Below are 18769 nucleotides of genomic sequence, written 5' to 3'. Positions count from 1 at the left end.
AACCTTAGGCAGTCCTGGTGTACTGGCTGACTGTTCACTGAGCACTCTCAGATGTCAAACAGTCCTGATCTACTGGCTGACAGCTCACTGAAAACACTCTCCAACCTTAGACAATTTCTTTTGCCTGGTTACTCACTACATTCTAACAGCCTCTGACAGTGTTGCCCCATTGATTGACACTGCACCCAGAAATTATTGACATGTAAAACCTTAATTGAGTTTTAAAGTATGGAGGTTGATGGTTTTCCTTAGTGAATTCTCGTACAATTGTATGATGAATGGAGCAAACCAAAGTATGTTTTCACATGTCTAGTGTATAAGGTTCTGAGGAGCTTGATACGACTGCGGTATCATTTAGTGAGTTTCCCTTTGGTTGGAATAAGTAATGAATCAGTTAGATTCTCCCTCAGTCCCTGTTGGAGAGCCACAGACCACATATTAACATTTATCCTCCCAAATTATCCCCCTTTTGAAGGAACAGGTCTGGGAAAAATAGTATTTTATTGGTATTATATCTATAGCATTTTCTATACCCCTTGCGAGGCTGATGGCACTTTATGGGTCGTCCGAATACATTGTTTATATAGTGCTTCAGACATGTGTTGAAGTTGTAGAACACTTGAATTGCCACTGAGTTCTTGGGGCCCTTCAGAATGCCCGGTTGAAAAGGTGTTGGTTTTGGTTTGGTCTATATGGGATTTTGTTTGTGGGGTATCTCTGGTTTGAGGAAGTAGTGCATGCATGGTGCATTGATTGTTGCTGTCTCAGCACATAAGCATGGGTGTTGCAGAGAGTGTGATAAAATACATAGCCATACATGAAGATACTTACCATCTTTTGGAGTGACTGAGGAGCAACTGAATAGTAAACTATTAAGCACACTGTTAAAATCACCCGGGATTATCATGGAGTTTAGCCAGGTGTAAAATGAGGAAAAGAAGAGTAAGACATTGCAGGTGCCTTTAAAACCACAAGAGAGTATTCTATTCTATGAAGTGTACGAAGGTGTAGTGGAATCCATTGGTAGCACTGTGAAACTACCAGGGAATATTATAGGAAGTCGACACAAGTTCAATACAGGAGTAACAGAAGAGCAACCCATTGGGAGCACTGTTAAAATCACCAGAGAGTATCACATGCAGTGTACCCGGGTGCAGTGGAGGAACAGTCAAAGAGGGACACTCTTAAGCCACCAGAGTCTAACAGGGAGTCGGGCAAGGTTTAAGGAAGGGAAAAGGGAATGGAGGAGGCAGAGTTTCTGGCCCAAGACCTTTTGCATGTCCTAACAGGCCCAAATAGGACAAACACCACTGGACGGTGTCCTTAACATTCCAATCCTTACCAAGCAGGAGAGGTTAAGGGATGGGTGAAGCCAATCAGAGAGGTGGTGCAAGCTGGGAAGGACACCAGTCAGAAGTCATGCCTTCCCCAGCAATCCTAGAGGGAGGGATGGGGATGAGGGCTGGAACCAGGGGTTAGTCCCTTGGACAAGAACTGAGGAGAGAGAAGCAATGGAGACAAAACAATGGGCAACCTAAGTACAGTCTCATTCATAAACTGTTTATTTAAGACAACTAAATGGCCATACAAATATATACACATAAAATATTCTAATAAAAAATGTAAAAGTGATGCGTTACACATAATCAATACATTACATTTAGAAACAAGCAATCAAGAGATATTGAAATATATGTAAACATTTAGTTTTCTTTGTGCTCCCTAATATTATGTTGTGCATAACTTGGAGTATATCCCAATCAGGTCCTTAATAACAACCAGAGGGCGTATTTATCAGAAGTTTCCCTTAATCAAAACCTGCCTTTTCTAAATCTGCTGGTTTCACCCATTGTGAGTGTGTTTTTTACCAAATGTAACCAAAGGCGTAGTCGACTCCAGAGAGCACCGTAACTTGAGGTTTGTCCACTTCACTATCAGATTGATATCTCAGAATAAGAAAGCTCATATTCACCAAATACGTCTCTTCTTTAAGTCTTTTTTTCTAGCCTGTGCAGTTTCCCCATTACACGAGCTGACATACACATGGAGGCCACCCTCCAGGCATCCTCACTCAGAATCCTAGAGGAACTAAAGGAAAAGCAACCCCATGAATTCCATCTCATACTTCGAACTCTGGCAAACCTACTCTGGCCTTATAGCTTCAATGGTCACTGACACTGGAAGAGGCAACACTTGTTTACCATTCAGAATCCTACAGAGAACAAGCATTGGCAAAGCCAATAGGTCTCTCCTATGCAAGAGCTATTGGTTTTGCCAGTGTGTTTTAGCCATGGTGTACACCAGCATGGCTGCTGTTCAGCATGGCTAAATGTTAGAGGGGTAGTGCAGAGTGGCTAATTGTTAGAGGGGTAGTGCAGAGTGGTGTGGAGTGTTGTAGAGTGGAATGGAAAAGTGTGAACTAGAGGGGAGTGGCACAGAGTGTCATGTATTGGAGTGGCATAGCGTGGAGTTGCGTAGAGTGGCGTGCAGTGGATTAGTTTAAAGTAGAGTGGACTGGTGTAGAGTATATTGCGCAGAGTGTTGCAGAGTATAGTGGTACAGAGTTCAGTGGCATAGAGTGCAGTGGCATAGAATTCAGCAGCCTACAATGCAGTGTTGTAGAATGCAGGGGCATATATTAGAGTGTTGCATAGTAGAGTGCAGTGGCCTAGAGTGCTGTGGTATAGAGTGCAGGAGAGTAGAGTGGCATAGAGTGCAGTGACATAGAGTGGTGCAAAGTAGAGTGGTGTAGAGTATAGTGTTGTAGAGTGTAGTGGCAGTGCTGCAGAGTGCAGTAGCGTACCATCTATTGGCATAGAATGTGTACTATAGAGTAAAGTGGCATAGAGTGCAGTGTTGTAGAATTCAGCGGTGTAGAATGCAGTGCCGTAGATTAGATTGTTGTATAGTAGAATGCAGTGGTGTAGAGTAGAGTGGCATAGAGTGCAGTGGCGTAAAGTGGTGCAGAGTAGAGTGGAATAGAGTGGTGCAGAGTAGAGTATAGTGTTGCAGAGTGCAGTTGCATAGAGTGCAGTGACGTAGAGTGGAGTGCTGTAGACTTCATTAGCGTATAATGGAGTGATGCAGAGAAGACTAGCGTAGAGTGCAGTGGCGTAAAGTGCATTGACATAGAATGCAGTTGTGCAGAGTAAAGTGGCATAGAGTTCAGTGGCATAAATTGCAGTGTTGCAGAGCAGAGTGACAGAGTGCAGTAGTGTAGAGTGGTATAGAGTGCAGTGGTATATAGTAGAGTGGTGGTGAGTATAGTGTAGTAGTGCAGAGGAGAGTGCAGTGGCATAGAGTGGCATACAATGGCATTCAGCAGAGTAGAAGGGACTTTTGTAGAGTGAGCTGGCATAGAGTGTTGCAGAGTATAGTGGTGTAGAGGGCAGTGGCATAGAATTCAGCAGTGTACAAGGCAGCATTGTAGAATGCAGGCATTGATTAGAGTGGTGCTTAGTAGATTGCACTGACAGAGAGTGGAGTGGTGCACAGTGGAGTGGTGCAGAATAGAGTGGTGTAGAGTGGAGTGGAGTGGTGTAGAGTAGAGTGTCAGAAGGTGCATTGGTATTGAGAGGTGAAAAGTGTAGTGACACAGCGTGGAGTACTCCAGAGTGCCGTGACATAGAGTGGAGTGATGCAGAGTAGAGTGGGGGTAGAGTGCATTGACAATGAATGCAGTAGTGCAGAGTAAAGTGGCGTAGAGTGAATTGTTGTCCAAAAGAGTGTCATAGAGAACAGTGGTGTAGAGTGGCGTAAAGTGCATTGGCATAGAGTGCAGTCTCATACAGTAGAGTGACATACAGAGAGGTAGCAAGAGTACAGTGGTGCAGAGTAGAGTGCAGCACTTCCCCAGCACTCCGATTTGGTACCGCAAGCTCGGACAGCAGCAATGCCGCTGCATAAAAGATGGAGTAGCACATCATCCTGCATGTGCCAACAGCAGCAGGGCTAACATGGCCACTAACTGCATCCAAATGTAATGAAGTGATAACTTATACAGTGGGCTGGTGTGTGGTGCATGTTGCAGTAAACAGATGTCTGAGACACTCATGCTCAGCAGTGATCGTGTTATGTATTGTTTTGACCACAGCTGCCCTTTCCCAGGAGTCTCTGTCCTTCCATTTCACTGGGTGATGACATCACAGTGGTTGGGCTCTATGCCGTGCTGTTCTGGTCTATGTATTATATGAGTATGGTGAGTTTTGGTGCATTCATATGTATGTGCTTTTCAGCATGTTTACAGTATCGTTGTTCTGCCTGGTGGGACAGCTGTTGAAGTCAAGTTCAGTGCATGTTCACCCTAAGCATGAAGGGCACTTTACTACCCATCTGCACAATTCATGCACACAAGCAGGGGAAGTGGGATGGCTTGCCATTGATTGTGTGGAGCAGGCATCAGCCAGGGAGAGTAGCTGGCAGGAACTGCTGTAGAGCTGTTCAGGTGGGGCCGGTGGGCGAGTCTTGGAGCAGAGTATGAGTGTCTGCAAACCCTCAGAAAACAGTAGCCAAACTCTATGAACAGCATTCACAACACTCACTCAGGAGCAATCTGACACTGACACCACTCTCACACACCACATCCACTCCCCTCAAAGACCAGGAGCCACATGCTACTGGAAACACTCTCCCACCCCTCACAGAATAGCTGTACACAACACCCACAGCACTCTTCATCTTTCACCGGCTCACCGACTAGCAGCCACACACTATCAGAAGTAGCCTCACATTCCGATAAACCAGCAGAAAACTCAATAGGTCTGGTTGATAACTGAAAGTGCTTCTTCCTTGATTCAGTCAATCAGTCAGTCAGTAGATTTGTAGAGCGCTTCTTGTCACTCAGGGGGCACTGGCAAGGCCCAGTTGATTAGCTGAACAGCCAGGTCTTCAGGGACTTTCGGAACTCTGGAAGAGATGGGGAGGTCTGGAGATGAAAGGGTAGCTTGTTTAATGTCTTCGCTGCTAGGTAGGAGAAGAAGCGACCTGTGCATCTGCTACGTTGGATGTGGAGGGTGAGGGTTAGAGAAAGGGAAGTGGAGCAGATGTGTCTGGTGGACTGATGGAAGTTCAGGCAATGGTTCAAGTAGGTGGCTTTGCAGTTGTGTGCTACCTTGTAAATGTAGGTCAGGAGCTTGAACTGACATCTTTTCAGTACCGGCAGCCAGTGGTATTCCATGAGGTAGGGAGTGACGAGGGGTTGTCTAGGGAGATCCAGGATGAGTCTGGCTGTCGTGCTCTGCATGGTCTGTAGTTGTCATAGGACGTGAGCTGTGTTCCCTGCCATGCGCGGCCCGTCCTTTAGGGCAGAGGGGCCACGCCCCTCCACCTTTTGCCCCTCATGAAGAGTGCCGGTCAGGCTGAACAAAGGTCAGCCTGACAGACATTCTTCATGTTCAAGTCAGGCAGCCAGGAGCGAGACATGCGTGATTTGCGCATACTCCTGGCTGCCTGAGCTGAACTATGCTGGGCTGAAGAGGTCACAGCTCCTGTGGGCGTGACCTCCTCGGTTCAGCAAAGGTGCCTCGAGGCCCTCCCTTGGGTGACGAGGGAAGCGTCACCCATTGACTTCGACCTGGGCGCTTCAGGTGTAAGCCCTGAAGCGCCCAGGGCAAGTGTCAATCAGTGACACCTCGTCACGGAGTGGGGTGGGATCAGCAGTCTCACTGACCCCATCCCACTCTGTGATGAAGTTGGGACTGCTGCATTCCCTCATTAGCTGACCTAAGGTCAGCCTGCAAGGGAAGGCAGCAGTCCCAACTCTCCTGGGACCTCCGAGGCTGAAGGTAAGTGTGTGTGTGTGTGTGTGATCTTTTTAAATGAATGTTTGGTGCGTGCGTGTTATCTTTTTGAATTAATGTTTGGTGCGTGTGTGTCTGTTTGAATGCTGATGAGTGTTGGTAATGGATGTGTGTGCGTGTGTGTGTGAAAGAATGAGTGTAAGTGTGCTTCCCGGCCGCCCCCCTCCCTCATAAAACTGCCGGCCGCCACTGTTCCCTGCTTGGAGAGCATTGGCGTAGTCCAGTTGGCTGGAGATGAGGGCCTGGGTGATTGTAAGTCTTGAGCTTTGGGGTAGCCATTTGAATATATAAAGAAGCATGCAAAGGATGAAGAAACAGGAGGAGACAGAGTTGGCCTGACTCGTCATGGTTAGCTTGTTGTCCACAATGATGCCTAGGTTCCTGGCATGGTCAATGGGGGTAGGAGTAGGTCCGAGTTCTGAGGGCCACCAGGATGCCTCTGATGGGGAGCTTTTGTTTCCGAAGATCAGTACCTCTGTTTTGTCTGTGTTTAGCTTCAGGCAGTTGTCCTTCATCCAGTTGGTAATATCAGTCATGCAGTTGTGGAAGTTAGCCTTGGTGCAGTCTTTGGAGAGGATGAGTTGTGTGTCGTCAGTGTAGGATAGGATGTTGAGTATGTAGGTTTTGAAGATGCAGGTCATATGAAGTCATATAGGTATTGAATAGGGTGGGGATGAGCGAGAATTTTTGGGGTACTCCACAGATGATTTCCTTGGGTTCGAGGTGAAGGGGGAAAGGTGGACTTTTCTGCATTACGTTCCGGTGAGAAAAGCGGTGATCCATTTGAGAGCGACTCCTTGGATGCCTTTGTTGTGTAGCCTTGTGATTGTGATGAGTGTGTGGTGGGAGACCATATCGAAGGCTGCCGATAGGTCTCGGAGGATCAGAGGCGCAGTTTCTCCTTGGTCAAGTATGGTGCTGTCTCGGTGCTGCGGTGCATCTGGATTACAAGGAGTAGAGTAGGAGGTTCCATTCCAGATGTGACAAGAGTTGTTGGTTGATGGCTTTCTATAATAGTTTGGCCGGGAACAGGAGAAGGGTGATAGGTCGGTAGTTGTTGAGTTCGCTCGGGTCTGCTGATGGTTTCTTTAGTAGGGAGTTGACTTCTGCGTGTTTCCAGTCCTCAGGAAAGGTGGGCGTGGCAATCAAGATGTTGAACAAGGTGGTGATTCTAGCTTTGCCTAGACTGAAGATGTGGTGAGGGCATGGGTCAGTTAGGGCCCCTGAATGGTCCCAGTTCATGATGGAGGCGGTGTCCTGTGGAGAAAGCTGGCTCCAATTGGTTAGTCGGATGTCTGTGGTGGTAGCAGTGTTGTTGTGTTGCTTGAAGAAGTTGGTGGCCTTGGGCTGGAGTGTGAAATTTTCTGTAGATGTTGTCAATCTTGTCATGGAAGCTGTTTGCAAGGTTGTGGCTGAGTTCCTGTGAGATGGTAATGTTGCTCACTGCAGCTAAGGGGTTGGAGAATTAACTGAAGCATTCATTGGTGGTATTGTGGATGGGCAAGCTGCTGTATGCAAGAATGAGTCAATGGGTAGATGAATAGATGCACAAGACCAAGAATGAGCGACTAAGTCCATGGATGACAAGTAATGGGGAGCTTGGCCGGATAGATAAGTGACCGTGTCCAGTCATTGGCAGTTACAAGCCAGACCACTTGACTTTGTCAGTGCTTGTTTATGTTTTAAACTGAATGTAAAGAATTTAATTAACTGTTTGGTTTCTCTTTTAGCTCAGGAAGCTCACTGTTCATGGGCTGTTTCTCTTCTCTCTTTTATAACAACAACATAAATCTGTAGATGGAGCAACTGCACTTTTCTTTTACAATACACTTTGCCCTTGTAGCTGATGAACATTCTTTACAGAGAAATTCGTATTTCCCTCATCTATTTACTGTTTATCAAATTTTCCTGCTAATTGAATGGATTATGATGCCTCACTTTTATCTCGTGTTATAACAGCATTCCTCCGTGTGGTTTACCTATTAACCATAATGCTCCTCTGGCGGATGCTTTAATGAAGAGAGACTTCTTGAATGTGTCTACTGAGACTCTGAGGTTGTTGAGGGGAGCACGAGTTATGGCAAGAAGAATGATTGATGGCTACTATTACCTGGGGCACATAGCCCAGGAGGTGGAGGTAAGTCTGTGTGAATATCCATTGCTAAATGTCTACTATTGTATCTTCCTACAGCTGGCCTTAACTTTGCCATTACAGCTGACTCCTACTAACTGCGTTTTGCCATTTTGATTTATTTCCTGACCTAATTTCCCATGTTGAAACTGGACTGGTACTTATTAGTTCATAGCTGCCAAGGTTTCAGATAGCTGTGTGACATTTTCATAATTTCAGTGTAATTATGAGTGACATTTCAATGACTATGAGTGACACTTTCTTGCAAGCAAAATCAAGCGATGAAGAAGAGGGAAGCATATAAATATCATAATATATTGAGAATCCTATACCTCCCACCTTGTGGCCTTTGAGCTTACCTAGCAAAGTGAGAACCTGGAACAAGAAGGTTTTACCGCACGTCAGATCTTACGTGACAATCTCAGGCATTACGGTAATGCGGGAAAATGACCGCAAAGGTGTTATTCTATCGCAAGATTCATGACACTTAGCAGGGCTGTTAGTTTATTCTGTCTTTCAGATGATTATTTGAGAATACTTGCAATTGCAACCTACTACTGAAAAAATGAAGATTAGTGAATAAAAAAGATTTATTAGCAATACAGTCATTTGGGTACAGTAGTGGGAAAGAGCAGACTCTGAATGTATTAACAACTGATACATAGCAGGGATAATTATCATCTGGAAATTTGAAACAGTAATATTGGGCATATATCGTATATCATGGATATCAAACATGATCCAAGCAAATTATCAATATGCAGATAATCAAAGATAACAAAGGGCCTAGAGGGGTGGATCCAGGATAGGTGGTCAGGATAACCACCGACTCTATAAATGAGGACCTTTTCAAAATCATTGTGTGTAAGCATATCTTGTGGGGCTATCCAGACAATCTAGTATGGAATTGGCTATCATTGACCTATGTTGGATATCCCTAATTTCCAGGTAATGCAGGGAATATTCCAAAAAAGGAGCGAGTCAATTTAAATTTTCAGATGGTGCCAATTATCAGGGGTTGGTTTAAACCTAGTATTGAGTATAGTATGTAGAAGGTTTGCTGCAAAAAAATTGTATGTAGCTTCATTTAGCATTAAACCTACCATAGCAATACAGAAGGTAGTTGCTGCGTCATACCAATCACTGATCAGATCCTGTTTCAGATCCCCTTCCAGAATTTCCAAATAAACATGTGAGTAAAGTGTGAGTTGAAGGGTTAGCAGTGATTATGACAGGACCCCCAAGACCCATAGTTGGTTAAGCCTTCTGTTAGCTAAAGTCTTTTATTACCAGTATATCCAAAAGTACACAAATGGACACTTTCTTGTTGACCCCACCTTACTGGGGTGTCTCTGAAGGATCAGCCCTATCCCCTCCTTTATTTAACCTGTATATGAAACAGGTGGCCTTCTTTTTACATCTGTCAAATGAAATCATGTTCCTTATTGCTGATGACTGTGAGAAAGTAGCCTCTTTCTAGCCTTGTTACCCCCACTTTTGGCCTGTTTGTGAGTGTATGTCAGGATGTTTGTCACTGTTTTCACTGTCTCACTGGGATCCTGATGGCTAGGCCCCAGTGCTCATAGTGAAAACACTATGTTTTCAGTATGTTTGTTATGTGTCACTGGGACCCTGCTAGTCAGGACCCCAGTGCTCATAAGGTTGTGGCCTATATGTATGTGTCACTGGGACCCTGTCACACAGGGCCCCAGTGCTCATAGGTGTGCATGTATGTGTTCCCTGTGTGGTGCCTAACTGTCTCACTGAGGCTCTGCTAACCAGAACCTCAGTGGTTATGCTCTCTCATTACTTTTAAATTGTCACTAACAGGCTAGTGACCAATTTTACCAATTCACATTGGCTTACTGGAACACCCTTATAATTCCCTAGTATATGGTACTAAGGTACCCAGGGTATTGGGGTTCCAGGAGATCCCTATGGGCTGCAGCATTTCTTTTGCCACCCATAGGGAGCTCTGACAATTCTTACACAGGCCTGCCACTGCAGCCTGAGTGAAATAACGTCCACGTTATTTCACAGCCATTTTACACTGCACTTAAGTAACTTATAAGTCACCTATATGTCTAACCTTTACCTGGTAAAGGTTGGGTGCAAAGTTACTTAGTGTGAGGGCACCCTGGCACTAGCCAAGGTGCCCCCACATTGTTCAGAGCCAATTCCCTGAACTTTGTGAGTGCGGGGACACCATTACACGCGTGCACTACATATAGGTCACTACCTATGTGTAGCTTCACAATGGTAACTCCGAATATGGCCATGTAACATGTCTATGATCATGGAATTGCCCCCTCTATGCCATCCTGGCATTGTTGGTACAATTCCATGATCCCAGTGGTCTGTAGCACAGACCCTGGTACTGCCAAACTGCCCTTCCTGGGGTTTCACTGCAGCTGCTGCTGCTGCCAACCCCTCAGACAGGCATCTGCCCTCCTGGGGTCCAGCCAGGCCTGGCCCAGGATGGCAGAACAAAGAACTTCCTCTGAGAGAGGGTGTGACACCCTCTCCCTTTGGAAAATGGTGTGAAGGCAGGGGAGGAGTAGCCTCCCCTAGCCTCTGGAAATGCTTTGTTGGGCACAGATGTGCCCAATTCTGCATAAGCCAGTCTACACCGGTTCAGGGACCCCTTAGCCCCTGCTCTGGCGCGAAACTGGACAAAGGAAAGGGGAGTGACCACTCCCCTGACCTGCACCTCCCCTGGGAGGTGTCCAGAGCTCCTCCAGTGTGCTCCAGACCTCTGCCATCTTGGAAACAGAGGTGCTGCTGGCACACTGGACTGCTCTGAGTGGCCAGTGCCACCAGGTGACGTCAGAGACTCCTGCTGATAGGCTCCTTCAGGTGTTAGTAGCCTATCCTCTCTCCTAGGTAGCCAAACCCTCTTTTCTGGCTATTTAGGGTCTCTGTCTTTGGGGAAACTTCAGATAACGAATGCAAGAGCTCATCCGAGTTCCTCTGCATCTCCCTCTTCACCTTCTGATAAGGAATCGACTGCTGACCGCGCTGGAAGCCTGCAAACCTGCAACATAGTAGCAAAGACGACTACTGCAACTCTGTAACGCTGATCCTGCCGCCTTCTCGACTGTTTTCCTGCTTGTGCATGCTGTGGGGGTAGCCTGCCTCCTCTCTGCACCAGAAGCTCCGAAGAAATCTCCCGTGGGTCGACGGAATCTTCCCCCTGCAACCGCAGGCACCAAAAAGCTGCATTACCGGTCCCTTGGGTCTCCTCTCAGCACGACGAGCGAGGTCCCTCGAATCCAGCGACTCTGTCCAAGTGACCCCCACAGTCCAGTGACTCTTCAGTCCAAGTTTGGTGGAGGTAAGTCCTTGCCTCACCTCGCTGGGCTGCATTGCTGGGAACCGCGACTTTGCAGCTACTCTGGCCCCTGTGCACTTCCGGCGGAAATCCTTTGTGCACAGCCAAGCCTGGGTCCACGGCACTCTAACCTGCATTGCACGACTTTCTAAGTTGGTCTCCGGCGACGTGGGACTCCTTTGTGCAACTTCGGCGAGCACCGTTTCACGCATCCTCGTAGTGCCTGTTTCAGGCACTTCCCCGGGTGCTACCTGCTTCAGTGAGGGCTCTTTGTCTTGCTCGACGTCCCCTCTCTCTTCAGGTCCAATTTGCGACCTCCTGGTCCCTCCTGGGCCGCAGCAGCGTCCAAAAACGCCAAACGCACGATTTGCGACTAGCAAGGCTTGTTGGCGTTCTTTCGGCGGGAAAACACTTCTGCACGACTCTCCACGGCGAGAGGGATCCGTCCACCAAAGGGGAAGTCTCTAGCCCTTTTCGTTCCTGCAGAAACCTCAGCTTCTTCTGTCCAGTAGAAGCTTCTTTGCACCCGCAGCTGGCATTTCCTGGGCATCTGCCCATCTCCGACTTGCTTGTGACTTTTGGACTTGGTCCCCTTGTTCCACAGGTACCCTAGATTGGAAATCCACAGTTGTTGCATTGCTGGTTTGTGTCTTTCCTGTATTATTCCTCTAACACGACTTCCTTGTCTTTAGGGGAACTTTAGTGCACTTTGCACTCACTTTTCAGGGTCTTGGGGAGGGTTATTTTTCTAACTCTCACTATTTTCTAATAGTCCCAGCGACCCTCTACAAGGTCACATAGGTTTGGGGTCCATTCGTGGTTCGCATTCCACTTTTGGAGTATATGGTTTGTGTTGCCCCTATCCCTATGTTTCCCCATTGCATCCTATTGTAACTATACATTGTTTGCACTGTTTTCTAAGATTATACTGCATATTTTTTCTATTGTGTATATATATCTTGTGTATATTTCCTATCCTCTCACTGAGGGTACACTCTAAGATACTTTGGCATATTGTCATAAAAATAAAGTACCTTTATTTTTAGTATAACTGTGTATTGTGTTTTCTTATGATATTGTGCTTATGACACTAAGTGGTACTGTAGTAGCTTCACACGTCTCCTAGTTCAGCCTAAGCTGCTCTGCTAAGCTACCATTATCTATCAGCCTAAGCTGCTAGACACCCTATACACTAATAAGGGATAACTGGGCCTGGTGCAAGGTGCAAGTACCCCTTGGTACTCACTACAAGCCAGTCCAGCCTCCTACAATTACCCACAAAAATTATAATCCTAACAGATGATCCAAGCAACCCAAACACAGAATTAATGCCTGCTCTCAAGGTTGTTAATGTCTGGGAGTACCAAAACCTTCTTAAGCTTAATCCTGTTAGGTCTGCAATTCTACCAGTCGATTGATGGAACCCAATCTTATAGCATCCGTCAATGGGGACCTGCCCCATTGCAGTCGAGACAATTTAAAAATCTAGGCCTATTAATAGATTTCAAGCCTAGCTTACAAAAGCAAATCTCAGCTGTCTAGACCTGCCTTTTTCAACCACGATTCTTGATTTGAATCTTATCATTCTAATCCTTTTATCGCCAAATCATCATGGTTGCTAATTTGGTAGGTAGCAGAGTGCATCTCTGTGTAGGATCCATCCCACCCCACATATGACATTGGGGCCCCTATATCTGCGCCAACTCTAGGAGTTGATGTCAATGCCTTTCTTTCCATGCCTTCTAACATGGATCCAGAGCTCCATTGAATTCTGTCAGTCGGACAGTTTTTCTTTCCCTCAAAAACTATCTAGTGTGCAAAGGACATGTCCCCTCCTTGAGCCACAGGGTTTAAACCTCGCAGAAACTGCAACCATCAAATGTCGGTAACAGACACCCTTGATGCCTGTCTCTGGTGCCCCTGCTCCAGGCAGGACTCAGAATTGTGCGAATGCTGGGCGAAGATGAATAAGAAGGCCATCCCCGACAGCGAAGCCAAACTTTCCATCACAGAACTTCGGAGGAAGTCAAAGAAGGACTGGTTCTGTTCAAAGGCAATGATGTGCTCTTGCTCCCAGGACCAATCACACGACCATTCATCTTAGAAGTCCAGGAGTTTAGGTAAGTCCAAGAAGTTTAAAAAGCACAAGCCTTCTTCGTCCCACCACTCTCACCGCTGCACAATGCCATAGGTACCTCCAGGTCACAGAGCTGTTCTTCCCACTTGGGATCGATTCTTCAATTGCTTCTTGTGCTCCTGACTTCCATGGGTCATCAGTAATGCCTCAACAACCTCACAGAAGAGCAACACGCTAACATAAAGACAAATTGCAGCAAGCTCATAGACAACGCACCAATCCCTGTAAGTACCTAATAATTCACAAAAACAGAGTATATGTGTATTAGTTTGTCATCAGCATAGGCGTACAACTCCACCAAGGCTCCTGCTGCAAAGGAAGCCTCAAAGGCTGAACTAGCCCTACACAAAGAAACACAAAGAGGCGGTGCACCAGCACGCAAATGCACACGTTGTGTAAATTGAAAGGAAAGTCCAGTACTCCAATAATGCAGATGAATATTTCTTTCTTTTTAATACTTCTTTATAAGTCCAATGCCTTGTGTTTTCACTGTTCCGTAAATGAAGCACGTAAGACAATGGATGGACAGCCAACACGTTTCGCCCACTGTAGGGGCTTCTTCAGGGCTGTAATATAACATGAACACAATATATACAATATGCACTAAATTGCAAGAGCCCATTTGCATAAAGAACAAATAAGGTTCAAAATGGAAAAGTAAACAGAAGAAAATATTATGTACCAACACAAATGTAAAGCATGGTGAGACCGGATACGAATATACAAAGATCATAAATACACCCAGACACGTACATGTTGACAAGAATAAGAATATACAGTTATATGTATAATCAAAGGCTTTAGGCAATGTGCATATATGAACAAACCCCAAGTGATGAAAAAACGTGCGGGAAGATAGAGTCATCAAAGAAATGAGGATGAAAAAAGAGAAATTTGTGAGAATTAAAAGAGATGTGCCCATATTTTAAGAAACAAGTGGATACAAAAATATCACTGTGTGTTTAAAAACCAGAATCCCAGTATGTTTAGGAGATAGTACATATAGGGCAAAGCGTACCGTAGTGGAATCCAGTCGATCGCAAAGGCAGAGGATAACAGCACGTTTAATGCCTAACCAAAAAGACACTCATAAGTCAAAATAAGGAAAAATATAAAAGGACCAAGAGTAAGAGGTGAGGGAAAAAATATATATAGTACCATGATCTTAAAGAAATACGTACTGAGTACATTCAGGAGAAAAGAGAAAAACGGGCTACGAATATGCCCAATATCCATATTTGGAAACAGGGAAGCGAAAATGAACATGCAAGGCAAGTGTTACAGAAAAGGAGTAGCGTGAAAAAATATAGTAAGCAGGCGGCAAAAGAGTCACAAAATTAAGTATCATCGTAATAAAAGTGTATAATCCGGAGTAGAATGAAACTGTGTATGGAAAACGGGGTTCAAAAATCAAGTAACGTGTTGGTAAAAAGCTAAGTGCAATGAATCAAATATGGCATTGAGTTATGGATGCTCCAAGGTATGGAGCGAAGTCGCCCTAATACAAAGTAAAACAATAGTTGGAAGGGGGAGAGAAACCATCTTACCAGTGAGGCTAGTGACCAAGGTAAAAGCGTCCAGGAGTATACGATAACACGGTCCGAGCGACCGTTCAAGTGTAGACGGGGCCGGCACGAGTATTGTGCCGGTCTTAGAGAGTAAAACGGACGCGCGCCCCGATTGCAGGTGTCTTAAATAGAATAAATGTGACCAGGAAAACCGTAACAAAATAAAGGAGGGACTATGGCAGCGGCCATCTTGGGGCAGTCATAAAATTCGAAATAGTCGAAAAATAAATTAAAAAAGCAATGCCAAAGCAGTATTTAGAAAGACGGAAACATTTGAAAACAAGTGTTGCTTTAAAGTAAGAGTACTATTTGGTTATTATTGTTGAGCCCAGAAAGGAGTGCCTTAAATAAAATAAATGGAACCAAGGAAGTCCGGGTCCTGAAAGAAACAGAATAAAGAAGGCAGTATGACGGCGGCAATCTTAGGGCAGTCATAAAGTTCAAAACGATCAAAACATAAAGTGAAAGGCAATGCCAAATAAATATTTTGAAAAAACAGAAGTGTTTGAAAGCAAATATTATTCTAAAGCAAAAATAATATTTAGTTATTATTATTAAGCACAGAAAGGGGAGTGTTGCGAGAATTCCTTGCACGAAAAAAGACCCACTTGTGAAAGAGACTATCTAGCAGAGAAGAAAAGGGGTGAGTCAAGGTCAAAAGAGGACTGGACAAAGAGAAACGAAGAAAAGGTAGAAAGGAGAAATGAGAAAAGCAATGGGTAAAAGATGAATGTACCAAAGAAATGTAGATGAAAGCAGTAGAGGCATGGAGAAGTGGTCAGTGAAAGAGCAAAAGGGCCTAACCGGAGGTGGTGTGCCCAAACAGACACATAAAAAGAAGTCTGACAAGCAGGACAAGTGCAACATATGAACAGTAAGATTAATTTCCAATCACAATATTAGTATTAGTCCTGCTACTGTACAGTGCAAACATATACAAATAGCAGACATGGTTACATAGATGTTAAGTAGGATAGTATATGGTATATTGAAAAATAGAGGCTACAAAAAATAATGAAATTTGTGATCAGTATTGTGGCCTAATTCAACCGCTGGCAGGCGACAGATCCAGGCTGCCTCCCTTTGGCGTAGTGTCAATTCCCTGTTGCTTCCTCTGGGGTGAGTAGGAACGTGGTCAATTCCCTGGAACCAAATCGATGAATCGTGAAGATGAGCAAATGCTATATGTGTTGTTAGTGGATAGTCAGAGTCCTGTTTTTTGATTGCTCGTAAATGTTCCTGTATCCTAATTTTCAGAGAACGTTTTGTACTCCCCACGTAGATTTTATTACAAACACATCCTAGAACATAAACAACAAATTTAGTGTTGCAATTGATAAAATGATTGATAGTAAATGTCTTTGTATTATTGTAACAAAAATCTTTCATTTTATCAGAACCAAAAGTACAGATGTTGCAATCGTGACAAGTGTAGAATCCCCTAGGTTTGGTTGAGAGCCATGTGGTAAGGCTGGGGGCAGAAATGTAGCTAGGACACAGATGGTCCCTCAAGGTTACTCCTCTACGATAAGTGATCTTGGGTGTATTCGAGATAACACCTTTAAGGCCCGGGACTTCAGTGAGTAGAGGCCAATGGCGTTTAAATATTTTAAAGATGTCCTGACTGTGAGCCGTATAACGAGTCGCAAAAGACAGAGAATTTTTTTGATTTTTGTTGTCCCTCTGTGATTTGACAGTCAAAGTGTCTTTTCTGGGAGTATCCATAATTCGTTGAACTGCCTATGACAGAATCTTGGCCTTATAGCCCCTGCTAGTAAATCTATGTTTGGTAAGTTGAATCTTAGGGCCAGATGTAGCAAGGGTTTTGCGAGTCGCAAACGGCGAAAAACGCCGTTTGCGACTCGCAAAAGCCATTTTGCTATGTTGAAATGCATTTTGCGAGTCGGATCCGACTCGCAAAATGCATTTCCGAATCGCAAATAGGAAGGGGTGTTCCCTTCCTATTTGCGATTCGCAATGGTATGCAATTCCATTTGTGACCGCGTATGCGGTCGCAAATGGAGTCGCAGTTACCATCCACTTGAAGTGGATGGTAACCCATTCGCAAACGGGAAGGGGTCCCCATGGGACCCCTTCCCCTTTGTAAATGGACCCCAAAACATTTTTTCAGGGCAGGGAGTGGTCCAAGGGACCACTCCCTGCCCTGAAAAAAACGAAACAAAAGGTTTCGGATTTTTTGAAATGCAGCTCGTTTTCCCTTAGGGAAAACGGGCTACATTTAAAAAAAAAAAAAAACTGCTTTATTTAAAAGCAGGTTGCTAACATGGAGGCCTGCTGACTCGTTTTCGTTTCACCGTTACTGAGAGCCTAGTGGGATTATCGCACCACGGAGTGTCTCTCTTGGATATAGATATTTACTTTGAAGATAGGTTTCCCAGCTATATTCTTAGCTATCGATTACTCTTCTCCCCGCACTGCGCATTGAAGTAACGCATGAAGATTTCTCTATTATACGACGTATTATGGAATGTTTTGTACTTATTATAGATTTTCTACAGAGTCTTACTAGGACTGATTTCCTATATAAAACTTATTTTGAATCAAGCCCTGATGAAGTCCGTGAGAATACTCTCTCATAGGATGAAACACGTGTTGGCTATGGTTGCTACATGAACATTAAAACTTTGGCTACTGCATGAATATCCGAATTTAAGGATGATTTGTTTTATATTGATGGCGAACTTTGTACTGCAAAAATAAATGGTGTATGAACTCTCTATGGTGTTATTGCCATTCCAAAGCTAAAGTCTCTATACCGTATTAACTTTTAATCATGAGTGCCCTGACAGCTGGCCTTCTCCATGTTAGCGAGTGCCTATACTCGCAATGGGGCCGCAATTTGCGACCCACCTCATGAATATTCATGAGGTGGGTCATTGCGACCCCATTGCGAGTTGCAGTCGGTGTCTGAGACACCGTACTGCATACCAAATTGCGAGTTGCAATTTGCGAGTCGGAAGGACTCGCAAATTGCAACTCGCAATTTGTTTTTTTCGTACATCTGGCCCTTAGTTCAGAATTTATCATTAGTGCTACAATTGCGTCTGACATGTACCATTTCTCCAAAAGGAATATTTTGAATTACCGAAACAGGGAGGGCACTGGTGGCATGAAGTAGACTGTTACATGCTGTGGATTTCCTATACAGAACACTCTTTATACTATTCTGTTCTATAACAAATCTGATGTACAGAAAATCTATAGCGTCCCTGCTGTAGTGTAGACTGAGCTGTACATTGTAAGGATTATTGTTAAGGAAAGTGTGATACATGGTCAATTGTTCAATAGTGCCATTCCATATGATGAAAATATCATCAATGTATCTCCCCCAAAAAACAATGGAGTTGGTCCAGGGCGAAGCATGTTTGCCTCAGGCATGTATTTTTTCATACCATCCCATGAACAAACAGGCATATGATGGGGCAAATTTTGAACCCATCGCCGTCCCTTGTGTCTGTTGATACCACTCATTATCATGTAAAAAATAGTTTTTAGACAAAATAATGTCAATCATCTGTACAAGCATCTGGTTGTGTGCAAAACAGTCAGCAGTCCTAGTGTTTAGGAATGAAGTGAATGCTTGTATTCCGAAGGGTTTGCGTATACATGTATATAAACTACTCACGTCCTTAGTAACAAAGAAAAGATCCTCAGACCAAGTGAAGTCTTCAAATTTGTTAAGGATATCTTTGCTGTCCTGTATAAACGAGGATAAATTACAAACAAAGTTCTGTAAATAGGAATCCACATATTCTGACATTTTTTCTGTAGGAGAATCTATGC

At 44.6% G+C, this 18769-nt stretch overlaps 1 protein-coding gene across 1 annotated transcript in view; it reads left to right on the top strand.

The window, feature by feature from the left end:
* The window catches only part of LOC138287466 (trichohyalin-like), a 167064-nt gene that overhangs the window by 57596 nt on the left and 90699 nt on the right, over positions 1 to 18769 (top strand). Inside the window, exon 6 of the mRNA XM_069227904.1 lies at positions 7758 to 7935. Within this exon, the coding sequence (XP_069084005.1) occupies positions 7758 to 7935 (178 nt within the window). The remainder of the gene's footprint in view (positions 1 to 7757; positions 7936 to 18769) is intronic.

This window comes from Pleurodeles waltl, chromosome 4_1, assembly GCF_031143425.1.
Source record: "Pleurodeles waltl isolate 20211129_DDA chromosome 4_1, aPleWal1.hap1.20221129, whole genome shotgun sequence".
NCBI classification, from domain to species: Eukaryota; Metazoa; Chordata; class Amphibia; order Caudata; family Salamandridae; genus Pleurodeles; species Pleurodeles waltl.
Note: the sequence above shows the minus strand (reverse complement) of the source record. Positions and strands in the feature narration are given on the sequence as shown.